The 24,927-nt window shown below is 51.1% G+C and overlaps 1 protein-coding gene across 1 annotated transcript in view; it reads right to left on the bottom strand.

The window, feature by feature from the left end:
* The window catches only part of PUSL1 (pseudouridine synthase like 1), a 73,619-nt gene that overhangs the window by 35,437 nt on the left and 13,255 nt on the right, over positions 1-24,927 (bottom strand). The window contains exon 4 of the mRNA XM_060259091.1: positions 12,444-12,631. Coding sequence (XP_060115074.1) covers positions 12,444-12,631 — 188 coding nt within the window. The remainder of the gene's footprint in view (positions 1-12,443; positions 12,632-24,927) is intronic.

The following is a 24,927-nucleotide window of genomic DNA, read 5'->3' as shown; positions in this document are numbered from 1 at the left end:
CCTCCTGATGGCACCTGGGTTTTTTGGCCACTGTATGACACAGAGTGTTGGACTGGACGGGCCATTGGCCTGATCCAACATGGCTTTTCTTATGTTCCTATGTGACGCAGAGTGTTGGACTGGATGGGCCACTGGCCTGATCCAACATGGCTTTTCTTATGTTCTTATGTGACACAGAGTGTTGGACTGGATGGGCCATTGGCCTGATCCAACATGGCTTCTCTTATGTTCTTATGTGACGCAGAGTGTTGGACTGGATGGACCACTGGCCTGATCCAACATGGCTCCTCTTATGTTCTTAGCCCTGGTTGGATCATAGCAAGGGTCCCTGGGCCAAAATCCTGGTGTTCATCTGTTTGCTTCTGAATTGCTCACAAGCGGACCGTAAAGGTGGAAGGGCGGGGCCAGTCGCTCGGGGGCAGAGCACGCGTTTGGCATGCAGAAGGTTCCAAGTTCAGTTTCTGGCATCTCCAGTTTCAAGGCCCAGGTCTAGAGGTGATGTGAAAGACTTGGAACGCTGATGCCAGCTTGAGTAGACAATACTGACTTTGATGGACCGAGGGTCTGATTCAGTAGAAGGTAGCTACGTATATTCGTATGGTGACCAGCAGCTCAGAACGATCAGATCATGCTCTGCTTTGTATTGCGCACCTGTCAGGGATCGCGGCAAGCCACTGCGGCCGTGATCCCACTCCTCTTTCTCCTCCCTCTTGCTGCAGAACTGGCAGGAACCCAAAATGGGATTCCCTATCGATCTAGGTACACATCCACAGAACCTGCAGGTTCCTAGAACTGCCCTTATCACTTCCGAGAAGCTCTAGGAATTGGCAGGAACACTATGGTTGGAACTTCCTGTAAGGAGACGAGGCCTGATGTTCTTTTAAATTTTTTTCTCGTGGATGACTGTGTGGTTACCTGGCAGCCTCCCTCATAAGAACATAAGAAAATAAGAGAAGCCATGTTGGATCAGGCCAGTGGCCCATCGAGTCCAACACTCTGTGTCACACAGTGGCCAGAAAAACCAAGTGCCATCAGGAAGTTCACCAGTGGGGCCAGGACACTAGAAGCCCTCTCACTGTGCCCCGCCCCCCACAAGCACCAAGAATACAGAGCAGAATACTGCCCCAGACAGAGAGTTCCAACAATAAGCTGTGGCTAATAGCCACTGATGGACCTCTGCTCCATACGTTTATCCAATCCCCTCTTGAAGCTGTCTATGCTTGAAGCCGCCACCACCTCCTGTGGCAGTGAATTCCATGTGTTAATCACCCTTTGGGTAAAGAAATAAGCACGCAAATGGGAACCCTTCCTATACGCACTCTGAATATCTGAAACAATGCCAGAGACTTTTCTTTTTCTCCCAGGTGGAAGTAGAAAATTCAGAGAAGTTTGGAAATCAGTGTTCCCTCTAAGCTGAGTGAGTGTGAGCTAGCTCACAGTTTTTTAGCCTCTGGCGCCTGCATTTTTGTCTTCGCTCAGGAAAAAAGGCCCCAGTGCAAACTAATTTCTGCAGCAGCTCGCAACTGCAAAGCCAGTAGCTCACAAAGTAGAATTTTTGGCCACAAGACTCCACAGCTTAGAAGGGAGTATCGCTCGGAATCCCTCCTGAACCTTTCAGGCTGGGGCCCTTCCCCCCCCCCCGCTAGCCCCCCAACTCAAATCCAGGAGGGCTGTTAATAGACAAGACAGACTCCAACGCAGAGGAATCCAAACAGCTGCACAGGCGGTGAGCGTATGGAAGGTGCCAGCAAATCAGGGCCAAACAGGTGGGAGCATTTTACGTCTCCCTCTTGCCTTCGATCGCCATGACAACGAAATGGCTCCCACTGTAGGCCTCCCCCCTCCCACCCTGGGCCTTAAAAATCTGCATTAAGGCGATGGGAGATGGGACATTTGAAGGAGAGGAGGCAGTTGCTAAGTCCCGGCGGCCAGATTAGCTTCTGGGGAATAAGAGGATCACCGGCCGTGTAAAATCCTTTTACGGCAGATAAAGCCGCGCGGTTAAAGCTGCCCGGAGGAAGAAGTGCCACCAAGACAGTGGGATAATGGCCCCAGAGCCATCAATCTGCCGTACAGCGAACAACAAGAAGATAATGGTGCCAGCAGCGTAGAAGAGGAGGCGAAGGTCAAAAGGAGAGCCCCGGAGATAGGCTAGCGGGCTTGTTCACTAGTGAGAAATGAGGGCTCTCCTCTAGGCAACCAGGCAGGGGGTGAGGGATATACTCTGACTCTTCCCAATCCCAAGTATGACTAAAAGATGGCCATGGAAGTGTGTCAGCTAAGGAGAATATTTTTATCCCAGCCTTACTTGGAGTTCAGGGTGGGAGGAGGAGGAGGAAGGGAATTGGATTTATACCCCACCCTTCACTACCCTAAGTAGTTTCAGAGTGGCTTACAATCTCCTTTCTCTTCCTCCCACAACAGACACCTGTGAAGTATGTGGGGCTGAGAAGAAGAAGAAGAAGAAGATTCCGCCATCCACTCAAGAGTCTCACCGCGGCTCACAATCTCCGTTATCTTCGTCCCCCACAACAGACACCCTATGAGGTAGGTGGGGCTGAGAGAGCTCTTGCAGCAGCTGCCCTTTCAAGGACAACTCCTGCGATAGTTATGGCTGACTGCCAGGGCCATTCCAGCAGCTGCAACTACAGAGTACCCGCACTCGGGCTTTCTCTGCAGTGGCTCCACACCTATGGAACCAGCTCCCGGAAGAAACGCGGGCCCTGCGGGACTTTGAACAGTTCCGCAGGGCCTTCAAGACCATCCTTTTTAGGATGGCCTACATCGATTAAAGAGAGAGACTGCTAAGGAAAATAAAAACTTACCATCGGTTTAATAGGACCAGGATGTCAATTTTATTAATTTTACTAATTTTATTAATTTTAGAATTTTAATTAATTTGTTAAATTAGTTATTGCTTCGAACATTATTGTACTCAATGTATTAATTTAATGTTGTTAGCCGCCCTGAGCCTGCTTCGGTGGGGAGGGCAGGATACAAATAAAATGATGAATGAATGAATGAATAAGTGGGGAATCAAACCCGGTTCTCCCAGATAAGAGTCCGCGCACTTAACCACTACACCAAACTGACTCTGACAGAAACTGCTCTTGAGAGAACAGCTCTGACAGAGTTATGACTGACCCAAGGTCACTCCAGCAGGTGCATGTGGAGGAGTGGGGGACTCAAACCTTGTTCTCCCAGAGAAGAGTCTCCGTGCACTTACCACTGCACCACACTGGCTCTCTTGCCCAACTTCTACCATTTAAAAAGCTCTAAAAGAAGCCAGTCACTCTAACTGGCAATACCCCAGTCTACAAGCTATCCTGTTCCTAACTACTTAGTCTGTGCTGCATTTGGCATTCAAGGAGGGCCCTAAGCTTAGTGGAAGAGCTCCTGCATCCCACACAGAAGATCTCCGCATCAATCCTCAGTATCTTCAGTTAAAAGGATCAGGTAACAAGTAACACAAAAGGTCTCTACCTAAGAACACAGGAACATGAGAGAAGCCACATTGGATCAGGCCAATGGCCCATCCAGTCCAACACTCTGTGTCACACAGTGGCCAAAAAACACCAGGTGCCATCAGGAGGTTCACCAGTGGGGCCAGTAGAAGCCCTCCCACTGTGCCCCCCCCCAGCACCCAGAATACAGAGTATCACCGCCCCAGACAGAGAGTTCCAACGATAAGCTGTGGCTAATAGCCACTGATGGACCTCTGCTCCATATGCTTATCCAATCCCCCCTTGAAGCTGGCTATGCTTGTAGCCGCCAACACTTCCTGTGTCAGTGAATTCCATGTGTTAATCACCCTTTGGGTGAAGAAGGACTTCCTTTTATCAGTGCTTAGCAATTGCACTGAATGTTCTCGTATTGTGTTCTCGTATTGTGAGAAAGGGAGAAAAGTACTTCTTTCTCTACCTTCCCTTACCACCTTGAAAGCTGCTGCTGGTCAGAGCAGGTGAGCTCGACCTCGGGAGACCGAGGCTCTGACTTGTGTGGCCTCATTTGGAGTACTCTGTACAATTCTGGCCACCGCACCTCAAAAAAAGATGTTATAGCATTGGAGAAAGTCCAGAAAAGAGCAATTAGAATGATTAAATGGTTGGAACACTTTCCCGATGAAGAAAGGTTAAAACGCTTGGGGCTCTTTAGCTTGTAGACATGACGACTGAGGGGTGACATGACAGAAGTTTACAAGACTATGCATGGGACAGAGAAGGTTGCAAAAGAAGGCCTTTCTCACAATCCAAGAACTCGTGGGCACTCAATTAAATTGCTGAGCAGTTGGGTTAGAACTGATAAAAGGAAGTACTTCTTCACCAAAAGGGTGATTCACACATGGAATTCACTGCCACAGGAGGTGGCGGGGGCTACAAGCATAGACAGCTTCAAGAAGGGATTGGATAAATAGATGAAGTAGCGGTCCATCAGCGGCTATTAGCCACAGCGTATAAATGGAACGCTCAGTCTGGATAAGTGATGCTCTGTTTTCTTGGTGCTTGGGTGGGGGGCAACAGTGGGAGGGCTTCTGGTGTCCTGGCCCCACTGCTGGACCTCCTGGTGGCAATTTTTTTGGGGCCACTGCGCAACAGAGTGTTGGACTGGATGGGCCGTCAGCCTGTTCCAGCCTGACTACTGTTACGTTCTTATGCGTTCCAGTTGGGCACGAAGACATAAACCAGAAAAGGGAATCAATCTCAAGCAGGTGGTGAACTCTTCTTCCTAGGCCAGCAGATGCCTGAGGGCCACACTCCCCATTTGACCCTGGAAAACCTGACGCAGCAGCAGCCGAGCCCCGCTGAGGATATCGGCACCCCCAGCCCAGCATGTGGTGCGTTCCTTTCTGCAGAGCACAGTCAGGTAAGGGGGGGGGCCCTCCCGTTTGGCCCCGGAAGGCCCTGTTGTTTGACTGCCCCCGCTCCCCGAGCTCGAATGACAGGTGGATCGGCCTGACATTTATCTCCCTACAACTTCGAGCCGTTGTCATGGAATCCACTCGACGTGGGCACAATCCAAGGATCGACACCTACTCCCCGAAGACATTTATCATTTGGGGGAGGGGAAGGGGAGGGGGAGAAAAGATGACAGCGCCTGTCACTTTTTCAGCATGTTGCATAAGCCGTTTAAACACACACACACACACACATTGTTCCACCATGCCAAAGGCCGGGGGTGTCTTATTGCTTGTTCTGGGAGAGTTTTCTTGGCTGTGTGTACCTGTGATCACACTGTGCAACCCGGGGTTTGACAATACCTCCCCCACCCCCGGCCTCTCGTTTGACAGCTCGGAATGCTTTAATGCCTTAATTTCAGAGAAAGCAGCCGGGCTCTGGCCGGCTCAGCAATTCCCGAAACACAACTTTGCGACTCGACACTCCCCAAACGCGAGGGGCTTTTGGCGGGGTTCCGAAGCTGGCTGCTGCGACAGCCAATTTCGGAGCAGGAAGTATATTAAGTTACTGAAAAGCACCCCCTCCCCCCCCCCAAAAGGTAAATGGAGATCGAACAGCCAAGCCAGGAATCCCGTTTCCTCTCCAGGCTCTCTTGACAATACGAGCGCTTGTGCCAAATCTCCCCAATTTGCTCGCCGCGCCCCTTGGAAGCCCCAACATTTTTCAAAATTCAGCATCAGGAACGGGAGCATCGATGACGTTTGCTGAGTGACTCTCGGTCCATCGCGTGTCAATCAGACGCCTTAAATGCGAAGCTGCTAAGGTTTCTCTGATTTATTATATTTTTTTAATGGTTATATGAAGCCAGGAGAACACAAAGAGGAAGAAAACACAATGTGCTGGGAGGCTCCCAGTCAGATCTCAAGCTTCACCGCTAGACTGGGGTGAACTTTTTTTTTAAGGGGGGGGGGGTTGGCTGGAGGCAGTGGTTTTGGGACTGTTGCGGGGGCAGTGTGGGATTAGCTTCCCAATCCCCAAAACTTGGTCCACACAGTAATGGGATCTGAACATGCAGCCATGGGCAAAGAGGTTGCGTGTGTTCGCGTGCCAGGGAGAGGGCTGTCAGAGGGCGGCGGGGGTGTGTGTGTGTGTGTGGAAACAGAGTCAGCTTGGAAGGGGTCCAGAGTTCAGAAAGTTAGCAAAATACAGGCCGAGGAACCAGGGGAAAGCAAAGGGGCTTGGATTTGGATTTGGATAGGAGCCACTCCTTCTACAATCCATAATCTTAGAGGTGAAGGAGCCAGGTGCGTGGAAAAAGCACTCTGCACGCACTCCGGTCGAGTTTCCTTTCGGTGGAAGAGTGTTTCCAGATAACCAGAGCCAACTGGGAAGGGTGGTTTAGCAGATTGGTCAGCTGCATTACTGCGGTCCAAGCTCTGCTCATGACCTGAGTTCGATCCCGGTGGAAGCTGGGGTCAGGTATCTGGCTCAAGGTTGACTCAGCCTTCCATCCTACAGAGGTGGGTAATATGAGTACCCAGCTTGCTGGGGGTCAAGTGTAGATGACCAGGGAAGGCAATGGCAAACCACCCCATAAAAAGTCTGTCAAGAAAATGTCGTGATGTAATGTCACCCCATGGGTTGGTAACAACTCGGTGATAGCACAGGGGACTAACTTTACCTTTACCTTTTTAAACTTCTCTATGCACAGCTATTGTTATATTCTATCACCTTACTAGCAAAACTAATTAGACTTCTAAAATTAGAATCTATCTACTGCATCATTAGGGTTTGTAGAATCTTTCGGGCTCAAGTGCCGTGTTCTACTGGAGAAAGTTTTCCTTCCAGACGTTTCGTTCTCAGCTGCGGAGAACATCCTCAGTGGCGTTGCAGCCGGAGCAGGCGCTCTGACCTTCTTGGCTGAAGGTCAGAGCGCCTGCTCCGGCTGCAACGCCACTGAGGATGTTCTCCGCAGCTGAGAACGAAACGTCTGGAAGGAAAACTTTCTCCAGTAGAACACGGCACTTGAGCCCGAAAGATTCTACAAACCCTAATGATGTTACCAGCCATGAAAACCTGAAATCTTTGATATCTACTGCATCCATTATAAAATTGGTTGTGATGACATAATACTTTTAGGGAGGACTTTTTTGTAGCAGGAACTCCTTTGCATATTAGGCCACACACCCCTGATGAAGCCAATCCTCTTGGAGCTAAAGATCTGCAAACTCAACACAGTCCTTATCAGTAATTCCGGGCTAAAACCAAAATGGTTTTGCACTTTTAATAGCTTGAAAATATAATAGAAGTCCCCATATTATTACTGTATTGCAGCTAAAATTTACATTGTATTTGGGGTTGCCAGCCTCCAGGTGGGGCCTGGGGATCTCCCTCTTTTACAACTGATCTTCAGCTGGCAGAGATCAGCTCCCTTGGAGAAAATGCAATCTGTATTGACATTTAGTATCTACTGCATACTGCCAGTAATATCTGCAATATATGTACAATGTAATTACTAAAAAAATATACATTTATTTTACAAAAGTTTTACTTGTACCTTTTTTCAACTTATGTATTTTTTGAAAAATTTATTTATTTCTTATACAAATTAAATGATAGCCTTATAGCTGTGGGTGGGCCCCCTATGTCTCCTGGCAACCAGTATTTTTAATAAATAATAATAATAATAAACTTTTATTTATATCCCGCCCCCACCGGGGCAGGCTCAGGGCAGCTAAGACTTTTAGACCCAGTCCTCCATGGCCACACCTCCCTGATGTAGCCAATCCTCTTGGAGCTTACAGTAGGCCCTGTACGAAGAGCCCTGTAAGCTTGTGGAGGATTGGCTGCATCAGGGAGGTGTGGCCTAATATGCAAAGGAGTTTCTGCTAGAATTCCATCCCTGGGCCACACACCCCTAATGTAGCCAATCCTTCTGGAGCTTACTGTAGGCCCTGTATGAAGAGCCCTGTAAGCTCTTGGAGGATTGGCTACATCGGGGGGGTGGGTGGCCTAATATGCAAAGGAGATCCTACTACAAAAAAGCCCCGCTTTTAGGGCAGCTTAAACTTCTCAACTTTTGCCCGGGCTGTGAACCACAGCAACAATCCGGCCTGTGTAACGGGTGTGTGGACAGGTCCCGGCCGCTGTGGGACAGAAATTTCTATACTTCCAAAGCAGGATCCAGAAACAAAAAGTCACCATCAGCTCTGCCCAACAGAAACCTGCTGCGTTGGCGTCCGAGCCGGACGGCGTTAAACAAAACAGGGATTAGAGGACAAAGCGAATAGAGGGTACCCGGCGAGGCCTGATAAGACATTAACGTTTGCTGTTCTCTTTGCAAAGTCAAAAGCTGGAGCCATGTGTATAAAAGAGAGGGCTGATTTTATACCAGAAAGTCTGATGTGGGGATAGAGAGTTCCCCAGAGAGGTGTTTTTTTTTTTGTTTCAAAACTGGATTCCACTGGACTATGGAGGAACAAAAGGTGTCCCCCACAACGCAGCCACTCTGGCTTTCTAGAAGGGACCACCTCCAGCTTGAAAGGAACGCTACACTTGCCACTGGAGCGCGAGGGTGTTGGACCAGTACAGGGGTGGCCAAACTGTGGCTCGGGAGCCACATGTGGCACTTCCACATATATTGTGCGGCTCTCAGAGTCCCCACTGCCCCGTTGGCCAACTTGGAAAAGGCATTTCTCTCTTTCAATCACTTCTCCAAGCCAAGCCAGCAGCTTAGAGAATGCATTTAAAGTGGAAGTTGCTTTCTTTTCACCTCTCCCTCCTCATCTATTTTCCTTCCTTCCAACATCTGACATTCATGCCTTGCATCTTTCAAACATCTGACCAGGGGTGGAATTCTAGCAGAAGCTCCTTTGCATATTAGGCCACACACCCCTGATGTAGCCAATCCTCCAGGAGCTTACAAAAAAGAACCTTGTAAGGTCTTGGAGGATTGGCTGCATCAGGGGTGTGTGGCCTAATACGCAAAGAAGCTCCTGCTGGAATTCCACCCCTGCACCTGACGTTTACTCTATGTGGCTCTTACATTGTTAGTTTGGCCACCCCTGGACCAGCATGACAGAGCCCTGAGTTCAAATCCTCACTGAGTCCTGAAAGTCAAGGCATGGCTTACAGGCCATTCTCTCTGGGGCAGCTGAATCTGCCTCACAGGACTCTAGTGAGGAGGGAAAACTGTCCCTTAAACTCATGAATCCTCATAACAGCTCTGTGGGGTAACTTAGGTGGGTGGCATGTGACTGGCCCAAGGTCACCCAGGGAGCTCCCGCGGCAGTGCAGGGATTCGAACCCAGATCTCCCAAATCCTCGTGTGACGCTTCAACTGCCACACCACAGTGGCTCTTCAAAATATCCACAATGTCCCCGTCTATCTGCCATTAAAAGGGTTGTCTCTACGCAAGACCCCAGAGAGCCGCTGTTAGTTTCGAGGAAGCCATGCTCGGCTCGACGGGCCAATGTTCTGATTTGATAGAAGGCAGCTTTGTGCCTTATGATGCCCCCTCCCGGGCAGCTCCCCAGTCATCTTAGCAACAGGTGCCATTCATAGCAACTGCAGCATGACTGAAGGTATACAGACACCGTTGGCGGCCGTAGGCGGGGAAGTGAGGTAATCTTCTCCTTGAGTCGTTGGCAAGGTGAGCCGTTTCCCCAACTTTCATGGGGGAAGTTGGCTTATGTAACATCTTAACGAGGAGTGACAGGAGCCCTCCTTTCCCCCTCCCTCCCCCCCCCCCCCCAAGCAGTAATGCCTTTGGGGAGTAGGTGTTGCAACTTGGATTGTGCCCACGATCGGAAAGGGATCCATGGCAACGGCACAAAGCTGTTAATGGAAAAGGAACATCCGGCTGATCTGTGCATTGCTCTCGCGCCGGGCGGGGAAACCGGCAGGGTTGCCAACTCCAGGTTGGGAGAGTCTTGAACGGACGGGGGACCCAGGCCTTCTGAAAACCTGTGGGTGTCGGATATTGTGACTCTGCATGCAAGAGGGTCTGGGACGGGAGTGGACAAACTTGCTTAGCGTAAGAGCCGCACAGAACAAACGGCAGATGTTTGAGAGCCACAAGACATGAACGTCAGCTGGTTGGGAGCTGCAAGACGGGCAGGCAAATAGACTGGGGGAAGGAGAGGTGGAAAGAAAGCAACTTTAACCTTACATGCATTCTCCAAACTGGCCAATGGGGGGCGGGGGGCTTCAAGAGCCACACAAGCCACAGTTTGGCCACCCCTGATCTGGGAGGAGGGATACGTGGGCCCCATGCTCTCATCAGTTAGATGCTGAGCCTCTTTGGCCCTTGCTGGCCTTCTCTGTTTCATCTTATACGGCAGGGGTGTCCAAACCGTGCCTCAGGAGCCACATGTGGCTCTTTCACACATACTGTGTGGCTCTTGAAGCCCTACTGCCGCATTGGCCAGCAGCCTGAAGAATGCATTTAAAGTTAAAGTTGCTTTCTTTCCACCTCCCTCCCTCCCTCAACTATTTGTTTTCTTCCCTCCCTTCCTGTCTTGCAATTCTCAAACATCTGATGTCCATGTCTTGCGCTGCTCTCAAACATCTAACGCTTATTCGATGTGGCTCTTACGATAAGCAAGTTTGGCCGCCCCTGTTCTATGGGAACCTCTCTTCTCTCTCTCTTACCTGGCATAGACATTTTAAAAGGGGGTTTTAGACAGATTAATGGAGGAGAAGTCTATCGGTGGCTGCTAACCCTGGTGACTGAGAGGAACCTTCACATTCAGAGGCACTGAGCCTCTGAATTCTATAGCCAGGAGGCAACATCAGGGGAAGGCATCAGCCTCTATGCCCTGTTGTTGGCCAGTGTGTGAGGCTGGATGCTGGACTAGATGGACCCTCACTGGTCTGATCCAGCAGGGCTCTTCTGATGTCCTTAGGAAGGCCTCAGCCTCTATGCCCTGTTGTTGGCCCCTCGGGCGAACTGGCTGGCCACTGTGGGAGACAGGATGGTGCGCTAGACAGACCACCAGTCTGATCCAGCAGGACTCTTCTGATGTTCTTATGAAAGCCTCAGCCTCTCTGCCCTGTTGTTGGCCCCTCAGAGGAACTGGTTGGCCAATGTGTGAGACAGGAGGCTGGATTAGATAGATCACTGGTCTGATCCAGCAGGACTCTTTGGATGTTCTAAAGATGGCGCTGTGCCCTTGAGCCGCAGTTCTTCCCTAACCAACGCAGCGTATAACCCACACATCAGTAGTAAGGCCCAGGGTTTCCTTCCAGGGCAGCCGGCCCACCTTTTCCACGCAACAAGTCCATTGTGAGAGTTCCAAGTCTCAGCTCTTCTTTGAAAGTGTTAAAGGTTATGGCAAGGTTCCCGTATCTCCTCTACATCCAATTTCAAGGCTCACTTTTTCCACTGGAGACATATCAAGGAAAGCACTGGGCAAACAGGTCCAAGATTTTACAATTACAAAGGAACAACCCTTTCTTATTCCCAGAGATATTTGTTTTGGGGGGGATGACAGGTGGTTACATTTTCAAGCAGCCCTCTGCCCTTGTGGGTCCTGAGAACAATTCCCAGGGTAAAAAAGGTAAAGGTAGTCCCCTGTGCAAGCACCAGTCACAATATAAGAACTCGTGGTCATTCAATTAAATTGCTGCGCAGTCGGCTTAGAACGGATAAAAGGAAGTCCTTCTTCACCCAAAGGGTGATTAACATGTGGAATTCACTGCCACAGAAGGTGGCGGCGGCTGCCAGCATAGCCTGTTTCAAGAGGGGATTGGATAAATATATGGAGCAGAGGTGCAACAATGGCTATTAGACACAGCATATTATTGGAACTGTCTGGGGCAGTGATGCTCTGTATTCTTGGTGCTTGAGGGGAGGGCAAAGTGGAAGGGCTTCTAGCCCCACTTGTGAACCTCCGGATGGCACTTAGGGTTTTTTTGCCACTGTGTGACACAGAGTGTTGGACTGGATGGGCCACTGGCCTGATCCAACATGGCTTCTCTTATGTTCTTATGACTCTGGGGTGACATTGCTTTCACAATGTTTTCACGGCAGACTTTTTACGGGGTGGTTTGCCCTTGCCTTCTCGTCATCTACACTTTCCCCCCAGCAAGCTGGGGACTCATTTTACTGACCTCGGAAGGATGGAAGGCTGAGTCAACCTCGAGCCGGCTACCTAAACCAGCTTTCGCTGGGATTGAACTCAGGTCGTGAGCAGAGGGCTCCGACTGCAGTACTGCAGCTTTACCACTCTGCGCCATGGGTTCTATGCGGTAAAAAGCATGTGCACGGCACCATCCGCATGATTCATTAACGTTACAAACTGGAAGAGGACTTGTATAGAGAGAGAGAGAGTCCTTTTCCCAAATGCTCAGAATTATAAAGCCCAAAGGTTTTTTGGTAGAAAAATCCCAGCAGGATCTCATTTGCATATTAGGCCACACCCGCTGACACCAAGCCAGCAAAAAAAAAAAAGCCCCGATAAAGCCTATTCCGAGCTGAGTTACAGGAAATTTGGCCCACCTGATCTCGAAGAATAAACAGGGTTTGTATTTTGGGGTAAACTCACCGGATTGGCTCAGACTTGAGGAAGCGGTTGAAAGACTTGATGAGGACGTCTTCGGAGAAAGGAGGTTTCCCCGGTTTCTTCTCTATATCAATGTGGGCAGTGTTACATAGAGCATGCACCCCTGAGTCTGTCCGGCTGGAGACTACGAATTTGATTGGTGTGGTCGGTCGGAGCCTCTCTGTTGCTTTCTAGGGGGCGAAACAATATGAGGCAATAAGGGATGCTAGGTTATTGGGCAGTTTTGCAGGAGTGGAAAGGAGAAAAGCAAGTGCACAGACTTCAGCTTCTTCAAAATCTCAGCTTTCACTGTCAAAAAATAAATGTCAGGCTTCTAGACCCGGGGTCCCCAACATCGTGCCCTGGCACCCACGGGTACATTTTCTGGTGCCCACCAAGTGTTTTTAGAAAGCAGGGCTTCCGCTTAGCCACCAGAGATGTGATTGGCTACACTGCTTTTTAAAAATGTAGCTTTGGCAGCAGCTGCCACCTCAGCTCAAGGATCGGCACTGTGTGACTGAAGGGAAGCTGTGGCAGCCATTTTGTGACTGGCTCCGCCTCCTATGGTAGCGATATTGTGTCAGCTGTTCTGTGACTCCGCCCACTATGCTGCCTCAGAATTCCATAGGTGCCTCTAAGCTTAAATAGTTTGGGACCCCCGTCTAAAGAAAAGCTGAATCACAAAGGTCAACATAATGAACCTGAAGGCACCTTTAGAATTCTGACACAAGGTGGTGGGCACGCACGCACACACACACACAAAGCTGCTGCAGGAGCTGGAGCCAACCACAAAATGGCTGTTGCAGAAGGCGGAGCCAACCACAAAATGGCTGCTGCAGGAGGTGGAGCCAAACACAAAATGGCTGCTGCAGGAGGTGGAGCCAACCACAAAAATGGCTGCTGCAGGAGGTGAAGTTAAACAAAATGTCAGGGAGTGAGATTACGCATAACTCTCACAGTAATCTCTATATCTGAGGAACTGCGCACACACACGAAAACTCCTATCTTAAACAAAACTGTGTTGGTCTTAAAGCTGCCACTGGACTCAAACACTGTTCTATTATTTCAGACCAACATGGCTTTCCACCTGGATCTAAAGGTAAAAGGTAGTCCCCTGTGCAAGCACCAGTCGTTTTTGACTCTGGGGTGACATTGCTTTCACAATGTTTTCATGGCAGACTTTTTACGGGGTGGTTTGCCGTTGCCTTCCCCAGTCATCTACACTTTCCCCCCAGCAAGCTGGGGACTCATTTTACGGACCTCAGAAGGATGGAAGGCTGAGTCAACCAAGAGCCGGCTACCTGAACCAGCTTCTGCTGAGTCGAACTCAGGTCGTGAGCAGAGGGCTCCGACTGCAGTACTGCAGCTTCACCACTCTGCGCGATGGGGCTCTTCACCAGGATCTACCTCATGGTAATTCTTCAACATTTAAGGCAGATGCTCTGTTTCACAGGATGCCTTTCAAGCTGCACAGCGAATCAGCCCAACCTGGCCCCTCACACATTCTAAAATCACCTGACGTGTGTCAGGAACTATCCGGGCAGCACTGGGCACCGAGCTGGGGACGCCTGCTCTAGACCAAAGTTAGCTACTTGGGAGAGGAGGACACCGAGAGACTCGCCACCGTGTGGAACATCATTAAATAGAGGACGACAACTGTTATCTTGGCATATTCTCAGGAATCTGTGGAGAACACAAAAGGTCAAAATCCTCTCAGAGGCCAAAGAGCCTCCTGCCCAGGGGCAGATCTCACCTCACCACAGCCAAAGCATCTGGACTTAAGCCGGTTCAGGGGCCGTGAGTTGGCATTTTGAACAGACAGCCCGACACGTTAATGGCCCACGGTTTATGGGCTTCCACCTCCCATCCCTGACGGGAAAAGGGTCATAAAACAGAGCTGAGATCCCATCAGTTATGAAAACCGCAGAGGTTGGACCTGCAGTGCCTCCAGCAGAGAAGACATTCCGCCTCCTGAGCCCCCTGCAGGAAGGTGGATCTTGAAACTTGGCTCCTGTATTTCGGCCTTTTTCTCCAGCTGCGGAAGCTTTTGTGGGATCAACAAGGTGGCAATCAACCTCTCAGTGGGACGCGGTCAACTGCATGCACCCCTACAGCTCAGTGCCGGAGCCCCTGCTTGGCATGCGGGAAGTCCCAGGTTCAGTCCCCAGCATCTCCAGGTAAAGGACTACACGGAGCAGACACTGAGGAGCCATCTCTGAAACCTCAGCGAGAGCCACAGAAGAAGGGCCCTGGACCGGATAGCCTAGGCTAGCCTGATCTCATCAGATCTCAGAAGCAAAGCAGGGTCGGCCTTGGTTAGTACTTGGATGGGAGACCTCCAAGGAAGTCCAGAGCTGGTCTGCAGAAGAAGAAGAAGAAGATATTGGATTTATATCCCGCCCTCCACTCCAAAGAGTCTCAGAGCGGCTCACAATCTCCTTTACCTTCCTCCCCCACCACAGTCACCCTGTGAGGTGGGTGGGGTTGGAGAGGGCTCTCCCAGCAGCTGCCCTTTCAAGGACAACCTCTGCCAGGGCTATGGCTAACCCAAGGCCATGCTAGCAGGTGCAAGTGGAGGAGTGGGGAATCAAATCCGGTTGTCCCAGATAAGAGTCCGCACACTTCACCACTACACCAAACCAGCTCTCCAGAAAGGAGGCAATGGCAAACCATCTCTGTTTGTCTGCCCTGACCAAGATGGCCCGGGCTAGACTGATCTCAGAAGCTAAGCAGGGTTGGTCCTGGTTAGTACTTGGATGGGAGACCACCAAGGGTCACCAGGCAGAGGCAGGCAATGGCAAATCACCTCTTTCTGCCTGCTCTGTTCTGGATGGCCCAGGCTAGACTGATCTTGTCAGGTCTCAGAAGCGAAGCAGGATTGGTCCTAGCTAGTATTTGGATGGGAGACCTCCAAAGAAGTCCAGGGTTGCTTTGACGGAGGCAGATAATGGTGAACCACCTCTGAACAAGTTGCCTCGAAAACCCTATGGCAGGGGTGGCCAACGGTAGCTCTCCAGATGTCTTTTGCCTACAACTCCCATCAGCCCCAGCCATTGGCCATGCTGGCTGGGGCTGATGGGAGTTGTAGGCAAAAACCATCTGGAGAGCTACCGTTGGCCACCCCTGCCCTATGGGATCACCCTGTTGGCTGTGACGATGGTGCTTTCCACCACCACCAAAGAGGCGTGTGGACCTCAGAACCATTTTTCTGGTTCGCAAGGGAGGTCTCTTGCCTCTGTCCTCGGTGGGTGGGGCCTCCCACGTCCCCAGTGGAAACGGGATGCCCAAACCGACAGACCCTTGGGTCATTTTGGTGTAGTGGTTAAGTGTGTGGACTCTTATCTGGGAGAACTCTTTATTTTATTTATTTAAGATTTATATCCCGCCCTTCCCACAAGTGGCTCAGGGCGGCTTACAACAATTAGTCAAACATAAGATTAGACAATATTTAAATATATAAACAGTTAAACATTTAAAACAGTTAAAACCTTAAAAACCAATAAACATTCCAAAAATATATATATAAATCAGGAGTCTGGCAAGCTACATTGAGTTTTCCATCTTAGCTAGGTGTAGGCTAGCCGGAAGAGGGTCGTCTTACAGGCCCTGCGGAACTGAACAAGGTCCCGCAGGGCCCTCACCTCCTCCGACAGCTGATTCCACCATGTAGGGGCCATAACCGAGAAAGCCCTATCTCTGGTGGATTTTAAGCGGGCTTCTTTTGGCCCAGGGATAGTGAGGAGATTTTGAGTTCCCGACTCTCAGTACTCTGAGTTTGATTCCCCACTCCTCCACTTGCAGCTGCTGGAATGGTCTTGGGTAAGCCATAGCTCTCGTAGTTGTCCTTGAAAGGACAACTTCTGGGAGAGCTCTCTCAGCCTCACCTACCTCACAGGGTGTCTGTTGTGCGGGGAGATGATATGGGAGATTGTAAGCTGCTCGGAGACTCTGAAATTCAGAGTAGAGGGTGGGATATAAATCCAATATCTTCTTCTTCCGATCCAGCCAGAGAACCGCTCCGCTCTTAGAATACAGAAAGGAACGTTGAAACCGGCTAACTATTAAAAGAATTTCCAGCAGAAGTAAACAAAACAAAAGCCATTTGGAGAGCTTCGAGTGGGTGGTAAATAAAGGCCAGAAGCAGAAATTAATATCATAAATTAGGCAGGGCTGTCAGGGCTCTTGACGCAAGCAGCCCGCCGGTTCCCTTTTTCGGGATGCAAATTCCCCTCCGCAAGAGCTATTTACATTCCGTCTTGCAGATGGAAACCGAAAAAAGAGGAGGGGAGGGAATAATCAGAATGGAGGAACTCACCACCTGCCGTTTCGGCGCTGGCATTCGCCAGGGCCTTCAAAGAAACGGGTAAGTCAGAAGGGTCTAACTTTGCTTAGGATCGCATTCCACATCCCTGGAGTCCACGGGGTCAGAAAGGTGGGACTCTGCTTTCGGATGCTGCAAATAAACGGGGATTTATATAACAAACCCCAGTTCCTCTGCCACGGGCAAGCAACAAACAGGGTAATGAACAGGTAGAATCCACCGCTGCAGGAAGTGGTGGAAGCAACAAGCACAGACAGCTTCAAGAGGGGATTGGATGAACATGTGGAACAAAGGTCTATCAGTGGCTATTAGCCACAAGGTGTAGGTGAAACGCTCTGTCTGGGGCAGTGATGCTTTGTCTTCTTGGTGCTTGGGGGGCAACAATGGGAGGGCTCTGGAGTTCTAGCCCTGCTTGTGGATCTCCTGATGGCACCTGGGTTTTGGCCACTGGGCGACAGAGTGTTGGACTGGATGGGCCATTGGCCTGGTGGTGGGCACAACATGGCTTCTTTTCTGCTCTTATGTCTGGGGCAGTGATGCTCTTTATTCTTCGTGCTGCGGGGGGAGGGGGGCAACAACAGGAGGGTTTCTGGAGTTTTGGCTCTGCTGATGGACCTCTTGATGGCACCTGTTTTTTTGTCTACCGTGTGACACAGTGTTGGACTGGATGGGCCACTGGCCTGATCCAATATGGCTTCTCTTATGTGTCAAAATTCCTGTTTTCTGCATATTGCAGGTGCCTCACGGCCCATCTGGGAGGATGTCCTCTCTCCGATTTGTTGCCAGCTCCAATCTCTGCTTCTTCGTCATCATTTCTCTATTTATTTAAAAGATTTAGGGCGTTTTCGCACTGACCTTACTCCGGAGCGACGTCCCTCTTCACCGCGCAGCGTCTGCGCGGATTTCGCACCAATTGCTCCGCAGAACCCGGAAGAGCCGCTAAGTCCCGCGGCTTTTGCGTCGCAAATGTAAACCACCAAAAACCAGTTTACATTTGCGACGCAAAAGCCGCGGGACTTTGCAGCTCTTCCGGGTTCTGCGGAGCAACTGGTGCGAAATCCGCGCAGACGCTGCGCGGTGAAGAGGGACGTCGCTCCGGAGTAAGGTCAGTGCGAAAACGCCCCATGTCTACTTCTCCTGGAGAAAATGGCTCATTTTGGAAGGCGGACTGTATGGCGTCACACTCTGCTGGGGATCCCCCCCCCCCCCAAGCCTACCCCAGATGCCACCCTCAAATCCCCAGGTCTTTCAGAAACCGCAGCTGGTAGCCCCAGTGCATTATGGGTTGCTCCCCTCACCCGTCAGAGCTGCTGGAGAAGGAGAGGGGCACAGGTTGTGGGTCTGGGGATCAGGGCCACAGTCTCAGGGGCTGCGCTGGCACCCATTCCCATGCCTCCTCGTGAGCAGCTGTGAGTGTAAACAGCAACCTGGAACACAGCAAACCAAGAAAAGGCCCTCTCGTCTGGCCCGGGCCTGGGAACGCAGCAAGAGTCCTCTTTGACTGCACACATGTGGTTCCACTTAGCAAACACTCCCCCCCCCCTCATTCATTACCCTTACAGAGAGGAGGAGGCAGAAATCAAACCCTTTCTGAGTAGGTTTTGGCAGGCCGTCTCCGCTAGACAAGGCCGAGGCTCCGGTTTTAGGAACGGAAAGACACCGGGGTGGGGGAGAGGGTATTGCGGGGGCACAGAAAGCAAATTAAAATTGAGGGTTGTGGAGGCGGGCAAGGAGTTTGAGATAGCAACAGGACGGCCAGGGTTGGGGAAATTCAAGGCTCTGCTTGCTCCCCGTGCCTTAGGGTTGCCAGCTCTGGATTGGGAAACACCTGGAGATTTTTTTGGGGGGGGGGGTGGAGCCTCAGAAGGGTGGGGTTTGGAGAGAGGAGGGGCCTCGGTGGGATATTAGGCCATCAAGTCCGCTTTCCAAAGTAGCCCTGTTCTCCAGGGGAGGTGATCTGTCACCTGGGGATCCATTGCAATCCCAGGAGATCTCCAGCCACCACCTGGAGACTGGCAGCACTAGGTGTGCAGACTGCAGGTCTACCTGGGCTTGACCGACAGCAGGGACACCCAAGCCACCTCACATGACAATCAAGATGTCTCTCCTCAGAGTCCACCCGCGTCCAGGGGTGACTCCAATTTGGGGGTGGGGGTAGGTAAGATTTTTTGAAGCAGGAACACAGTTCTGGCCAGCTTGGTGTCGGGGGTGTGGCCTAATATGCAAATTATTAGGGTTTGTAGAATCTTTCGGGCTCAAGTACCATGTTCTACTGGAGAAAGTTTTTCTTCCAGACGTTTCGTTCTCAGCTGCGGAGAACACCCTCAGTGGCGTTGCAGCCGGAGCAGGCGCTCTGACCTTCTTGGCTGCTGTGCATTGAGTGGGGCCAGGGCTGCTGGAGAGCTGCTATTTCTAGGCTGGAGAGGGTGTGATGAAAGGGCAATTGGTTTGTGGATGTGCCCATTGTTTGGTGGGGCTTCCTGGAAGGGTAGTGATAAGGAAACTGGCTGTTGAATGTGACCATTGTTCTGTGTTAATTGCTGGGAGGGTTGGAAGGGGTGTGAAGATACGGAAGATGGTTGTTGACTGTGCTGATTGTTCTGTGGAATGTGCTGGTTGTTCTGAGACTTTCTGCAATTTATAGTCTGTAGGGTGTTTTGCAGAGCTGGGTACCAAGATCGGTGGATGAAAATGCCTTCTTTCTTTCTGTTAAAATTGTGCTGGTGTTTGTAAATCTCAATAGTTTCTCTGTTCAGGCGGGTATGAACAGAGAAGCTATTGAGATTTACAAACACCGTGAAAACCTGAAATCTTTGATAATATGCAAATTGTTCCTGCTGGGCCTTTTCTACCCAAAAGCCCTGGGTGAAACAATGGTGATGTTGGGGGGTGGGGGTGGCCTAATATGCAAATGAGTTCCTGCTGGGCTTTGTCTACCCCAAAAGCCGCATGAATCAATGGTGATGCTGGGGGTGTGGCCTAATATGCAAATGAGTTCCTGCTGGGCTTTTTCTACCAGAAAAGCCCTGTGTGAAACAATGGTGATGCCAGGGGGTGGTGGCCTAATATGCAAATTGTTTCTCCTGGGCCTTTTCTGCCCAAAAAGCCCTGTGTGAAACAATGGTGCTGTCAGGGGGTGTGGCCTAATATGCACATGACTTCCTGCTGGGCTTTTTCTACCAAATTTGTTTGGTCTCTCCCTCCAAGTCTATATCCCCCCCCCACCGGGCTCATAGGGAGAGGCGACCAGTGGTAGCCCCCTCTTCTTGCTCCCGTCCCTTTTCGCTTGTTCAAAGAACGCAGCTACTGCAGACCCCAAAGAGTTGGCAGCAGGGCCCCCAGATGGTGCCTAGACAGTCCACCCCACAATACCGACCCCTGACTCTGGCCTTGCCTCATGGACGCCCAAAATGCATCCAGCAACAACACAACAGAAAGCACCTTGTGTTTTGTGGAGAAGCGTGTTCACAAATGACCTCTTGTGTCCTCTCCTGTACCCTTCCGATGCCCTCTGAACACTCCCCCTCCCTCACGCACATCTGTTGCCTTCATTTCCCTCCCCTGCCCCCAATCCATAATCCGCTAATGTTGCCCAACCCTGAGTTCTGAAGAAATACATTATTTACTCGGCAATCGTTAGTGTGTCAGTTCTGGTGACAGCCCGTAGTCCCAATTCCTTCTTTCGCTACCTTCTCTAGCCCATGCATAATCTTGTAGACCTCTATCATGTCACCCCCTCAGTTGTTGTTTCTCCAAGCTAAAGAGCCCCAAGCCCTTTAACCTTTCTTCATAGGGGAAGTGTTCAAACCCTTGAATCGTTCCAGTTGCCCTTTTCTGGCACACCTGTGGAAAGGGGAGCCTCACTCACTGTTGGTGACCCCAGCTTACAAACCTGCACAAAAGGTCTAGAGTAAGACAGAAATGAGATGTTGGGAAACTCCAGCTTCCCAGCTGAAAGGGACTAAGTCAAAGGGACTAAGTCGCCTTGGGAGGTTCAATTCCTGATTCATGCCAAACAACCAGAAACAAAATACCTTGCCCTCTTGTTGTATGTTTGCGGGTCAGTATAGAAAAGCTTGTTCTCTCCGTGCCGGTCAGCTATTTAACAAAATTTGTACTCTTAGGTCAGGCTGGGAAAAACAAAGGCTACGGTCAGTTTGACCTGCCGTGTTGGTTGAGTCCATTGATCACATTGGTTTTAAACTAGCTTTGGTGTTCCAGGTTAGATGCATGACAAATCTGCTACTGGATTGCAAAACAACGGAATTATTGTTGTTAGTGTCACAATTTTTCATTTTTTTAACAGCACTGCATTCAGATTTCCGGAGGCATTGATGGTTTCAGGAGGATGGGTGCCTGTCTTGTGTGTGCTCGGGAGCAGGGGATTAAACAAGCTTGGAGGAGAGGCCCGCTTGGCACAGATGGGTTGCCAACCTCCAGGTGGGACCTGGCGATCTCCAGCTGCTACACTGGGTCTCCACCAGGGGTGGAATTCTAGCAGGAGCTCCTTTGCATCTTAGGCCACGTGCCCCTGATGTAGCCAATCCTCCCAAGAGCTTACAAGGCTCTTTTCTATAAGCTCTTGAAGCTTCTGTAAGCTCTCGGATTGGCTACATCAGGGGGTGTGTGGCCTAATATGCAAAGGAGCTCCTGCTGGAATTCCATCCCTGGTCTCCACACAATGAAGATCAGTTCTCGGGAGAGAATGGCTCCTTTGGAGGGTGGACTCGAGGGCACTGTATCCTTCTGAGCTCCCTCTTCTCCTCAAAGTCCACCCTCCCCAGGATCCTCCACACACGCACCCCAAATCTCCAGGTGTTTCCCAATCTGGAGCCGGCAACCCAATCGACGTGTGTTTTTTTGTGGCGGCTAAGTAGAACCTCCTTGATCAGTTGTTGTGGGGCAGTAACAGGGACTCCGTGCCCCTGCTTGTAGGCCTTTGAAGGTGGGGCAACTGGTGGGGCATTATGGCAAACAAGATGGCCGTCCACTGACCCATTGGGTTGATCCAGCAGGGCTCTGCTTATGCTCTTACCGGCGTATGGATCGTTGCGTGTTCTGGAGAGAGGCATTCGTAGGACACCCGTCGTACCTACCTCACCCCCGGAGGCAGCACACGAGAGCCCCCGCCCCCCCCAGAGGAGATGACTGGAATTCAGAAACCGATGAGAGGAAGTTGTTTGGTGTATTTGCTATACTGGCGGCCCAACAGACAGAGGTTGCTAGGAAGAACTTGAGAGGGAGGTAGCTGTGAATCTCCTGCATTGTCCAGGGGGCTGGGCTAGGTGACTCTGGGGATCCCTCCAGCTGTATATTTCTACGATTCCTTGCAGCTGCATGCCACACCTGGCTTCCTGGAAGCTGCGTTGATGGCGGGGGGGGGGCCTGAATTGGGCCCCCCCCTTGATTAGAACCACCTGGATTACTTTGAAGGCACTGTCTGCAGCTTGCCAGGAATTGGTCAGCCCTTTAAGTCCCACCCCACCCCCACATACACACACCTTCTTTTGGAGGTCTTTGCGTTTCCATCATCACAAAAGACCTGGTATGTGAAAGCAGAGAGTAGAGGGAGATGGAGTTCAAATTTTTGGTGTGGGGTTGCTCTCCCCACCCCCACCCCCCGGCCACACCACTTGTTGCAAACTGGGACACAAATTTAGTCTTCAGTAAGAAGTTCTTCGGTCTTCCGGTAGCTGTGGTGCAGTGTTCCCTTCACCTCCCAGATGAAAACCAGCATCTCATTTTTAGACTCCATAAGAGAGAGGTACGTATTGCTCTTGCCCACCTCCTAGATCCAGAGTCCCCAACGGTGTTTGGGGAGGTACGGTGGCTCAGTGGTAGAGCATTGCTTGGGAAGCAGAAGGTCCCAGGTTCAATCCCCGGCATCTCCAAAAAAGGGTCCAGGCAAATAGGTGTGAAAAACCTCAGCTTGAGACCCTGGAGAGCAGGGGAGGGACGGTGGCTCAGTGGTAGAGCATCTGCTTGGGAAGCAGAAGGTCCCAGGTTCAATCCCCGGCATCTCCAACTAGAAAGGGTCCAGGCAAATAGGTGTGAAAAACCTCAGCTTGAGACCCTGGAGAGCAGGGGAGGGACGGTGGCTCAGTGGTAGAGCATTGCTTGGGAAGCAGAAGATCCCAGGTTCAATCCCCGGCATCTCCAACTAGAAAGGGTCCAGGCAAATAGGTGTGAAAAACCTCAGCTTGAGACCCTGGAGAGCCGCTGCCAGTCTGAGAAGACAATACTGACTTTGATGGACCGAGGGTCTGATTCAGTAGAAGGCAGCTTCATATGTTCATATGTTCCCTCTACCCTACGTTAGTGTGAGCTAGCTCAGTTTTTTAGCCCCCGGCTCGCACATTTTTGTCTTCGCTCGGGAAGGATGGCCCCAGAGCAAACTAACTTACGCAGGAGGTCACAACTTAAATGCTGGTAGCTCGTGGAGTCGAATTTTCGCTCGCAAGAGTCCGCAAGAGCTTAGAGGGAGTACTGGTCCCCCTCCCCTTGTAAGCCTGCAGGCCCCTTCGGCGTTCTGACCCATGTGGCAGGGGCAGCCCCAGAATGCCAGTGACAAAATGGCTGCTGCAGGAGGCAGAGCCAGCCACAAAATGGCAGCCACAGTCACAAAATGAAGACCCTTGTGCTACGGTGGCGGCGGCTGCCGCCAATCAAATCTCCAGTGGCCAATCAGAAGACTTGCTGGGCAAAAGCCCCGCCTGGCTCCACCCCTTCTCAAACATGTGGCAGGTGCCAGGGAAGAGACTTCAACGGGAGCAACGGTACCCAAAGATGCCACGTTGTGGACTCCTGACCTCAATCAACAGGCTGTCATTTCTATCTTAATTAATACTCCCTCCCGACATCCTGGCTGCTATTTTGCCAAGTCAGCCAGGGCTCAGGGATAGGGTAGCGCTTTCTGAGCCATGGCAACGTTTCTTGGATCCCCCCTGAGTGTGCTGCGTGAACAGCCTTGAGGAATCCTGTGCATTTTAGCCCTCTCTGGCAGAGGTGTTGTTGCCACACTTGAGACCAGTTTGGCGTTGGGGTTAAGAGCGTGGACTCTAATTTGGAGGACCAGGCTTGATTCCCCAGTCCTCCTCCACATGCAGCCGGCTGGGCGACTCTGAGTCAACCCCAGTTCTCTCAGAGCTCTCTCAGCCCCACCTACCTCACAGGGTGGTCTGTTGTGGGGAGGGGAAGGGGAGGAGGTCGTACACTGCTCTGAGTCTCCGAGTGAAGGGCAGAGTAGAAATCTCATCTCCTCCTCCTGCTCTTCTTCCTCTTCCTCCTCCTCTTTCGCAGAAGTTTCTGGCGCTGTCTCCTCCAACTGATTCAGGTTTTGGCCCCAGCGCTCTTCCCTCGCTTCTGGGGGTGACCGTGGACAGCCTGGTGACAACAGAGACCACTCGGAGGGGACTCCTGATTTGCCAAAGACTCTTGCCGACGGATTACCCAGAATATTTATCAGGACGACGTCCCCAGAACATTACGCTGTCCTGGGAAAAACAGGGCCCCCCCCCTTTTTTTTTAGCTTGGCCGAATTTCACTCCTGAATTTGAGCTCCGTGGCTTTTGTTCAACCCCCCCTTTCCTTCGCCGTCTCTGCGTCTCATTATTTTTAATTGTTGTTGGGGGATTTTTGCAATGGGTGTTTCCCAGAACAATTCTTTTTTCTATACAAATGTCTCCCCCCCACCACCAACTTGGTCCCCGAAGGATTGTGTCAGGGCCAAGAATCTTTGTTCCCCCCCCATGCACGGCAAGTAAACAACAAAGGGAGTGGGCTGGGACAAAGCCCAGGACAGCCCATGTTTGTTTCTCCCAAGTAAAAACAAGAGGACACGGAGAGGCGTCTCACTGACTTGGAAAGCGTTGCTGGAGACTCGCAAGGACTGGATCGGTTCCTTCCCCATGCCTCCTCCGATGTGAAGTCAGGGTTGCCGATCCCCAGGTGGGGGCAGGGGATCCCCCGGTTTGGAGCCGCACCCCACTTCAGGGTCATCAGAAAGCAGGGGGGAGGGGAGGGGAAGGAAATGTCTGCTGGGAACTCTGTTATTCCCTTTGGAGACATATCCCCATAGGAAATAATGGAGAAGTGATCCGTGGGTATCTGTCCTACGCCTGTCCGAACTACAGCCCTGAAAGCAACAGGTGGGGGAGGGAAGCGGGT

Source organism: Heteronotia binoei, chromosome 18 (genome assembly GCF_032191835.1).
Source record: "Heteronotia binoei isolate CCM8104 ecotype False Entrance Well chromosome 18, APGP_CSIRO_Hbin_v1, whole genome shotgun sequence".
Lineage (NCBI taxonomy): Eukaryota > Metazoa > Chordata > Lepidosauria > Squamata > Gekkonidae > Heteronotia > Heteronotia binoei.
This window is presented reverse-complemented; position numbering and strand designations above follow the sequence as displayed.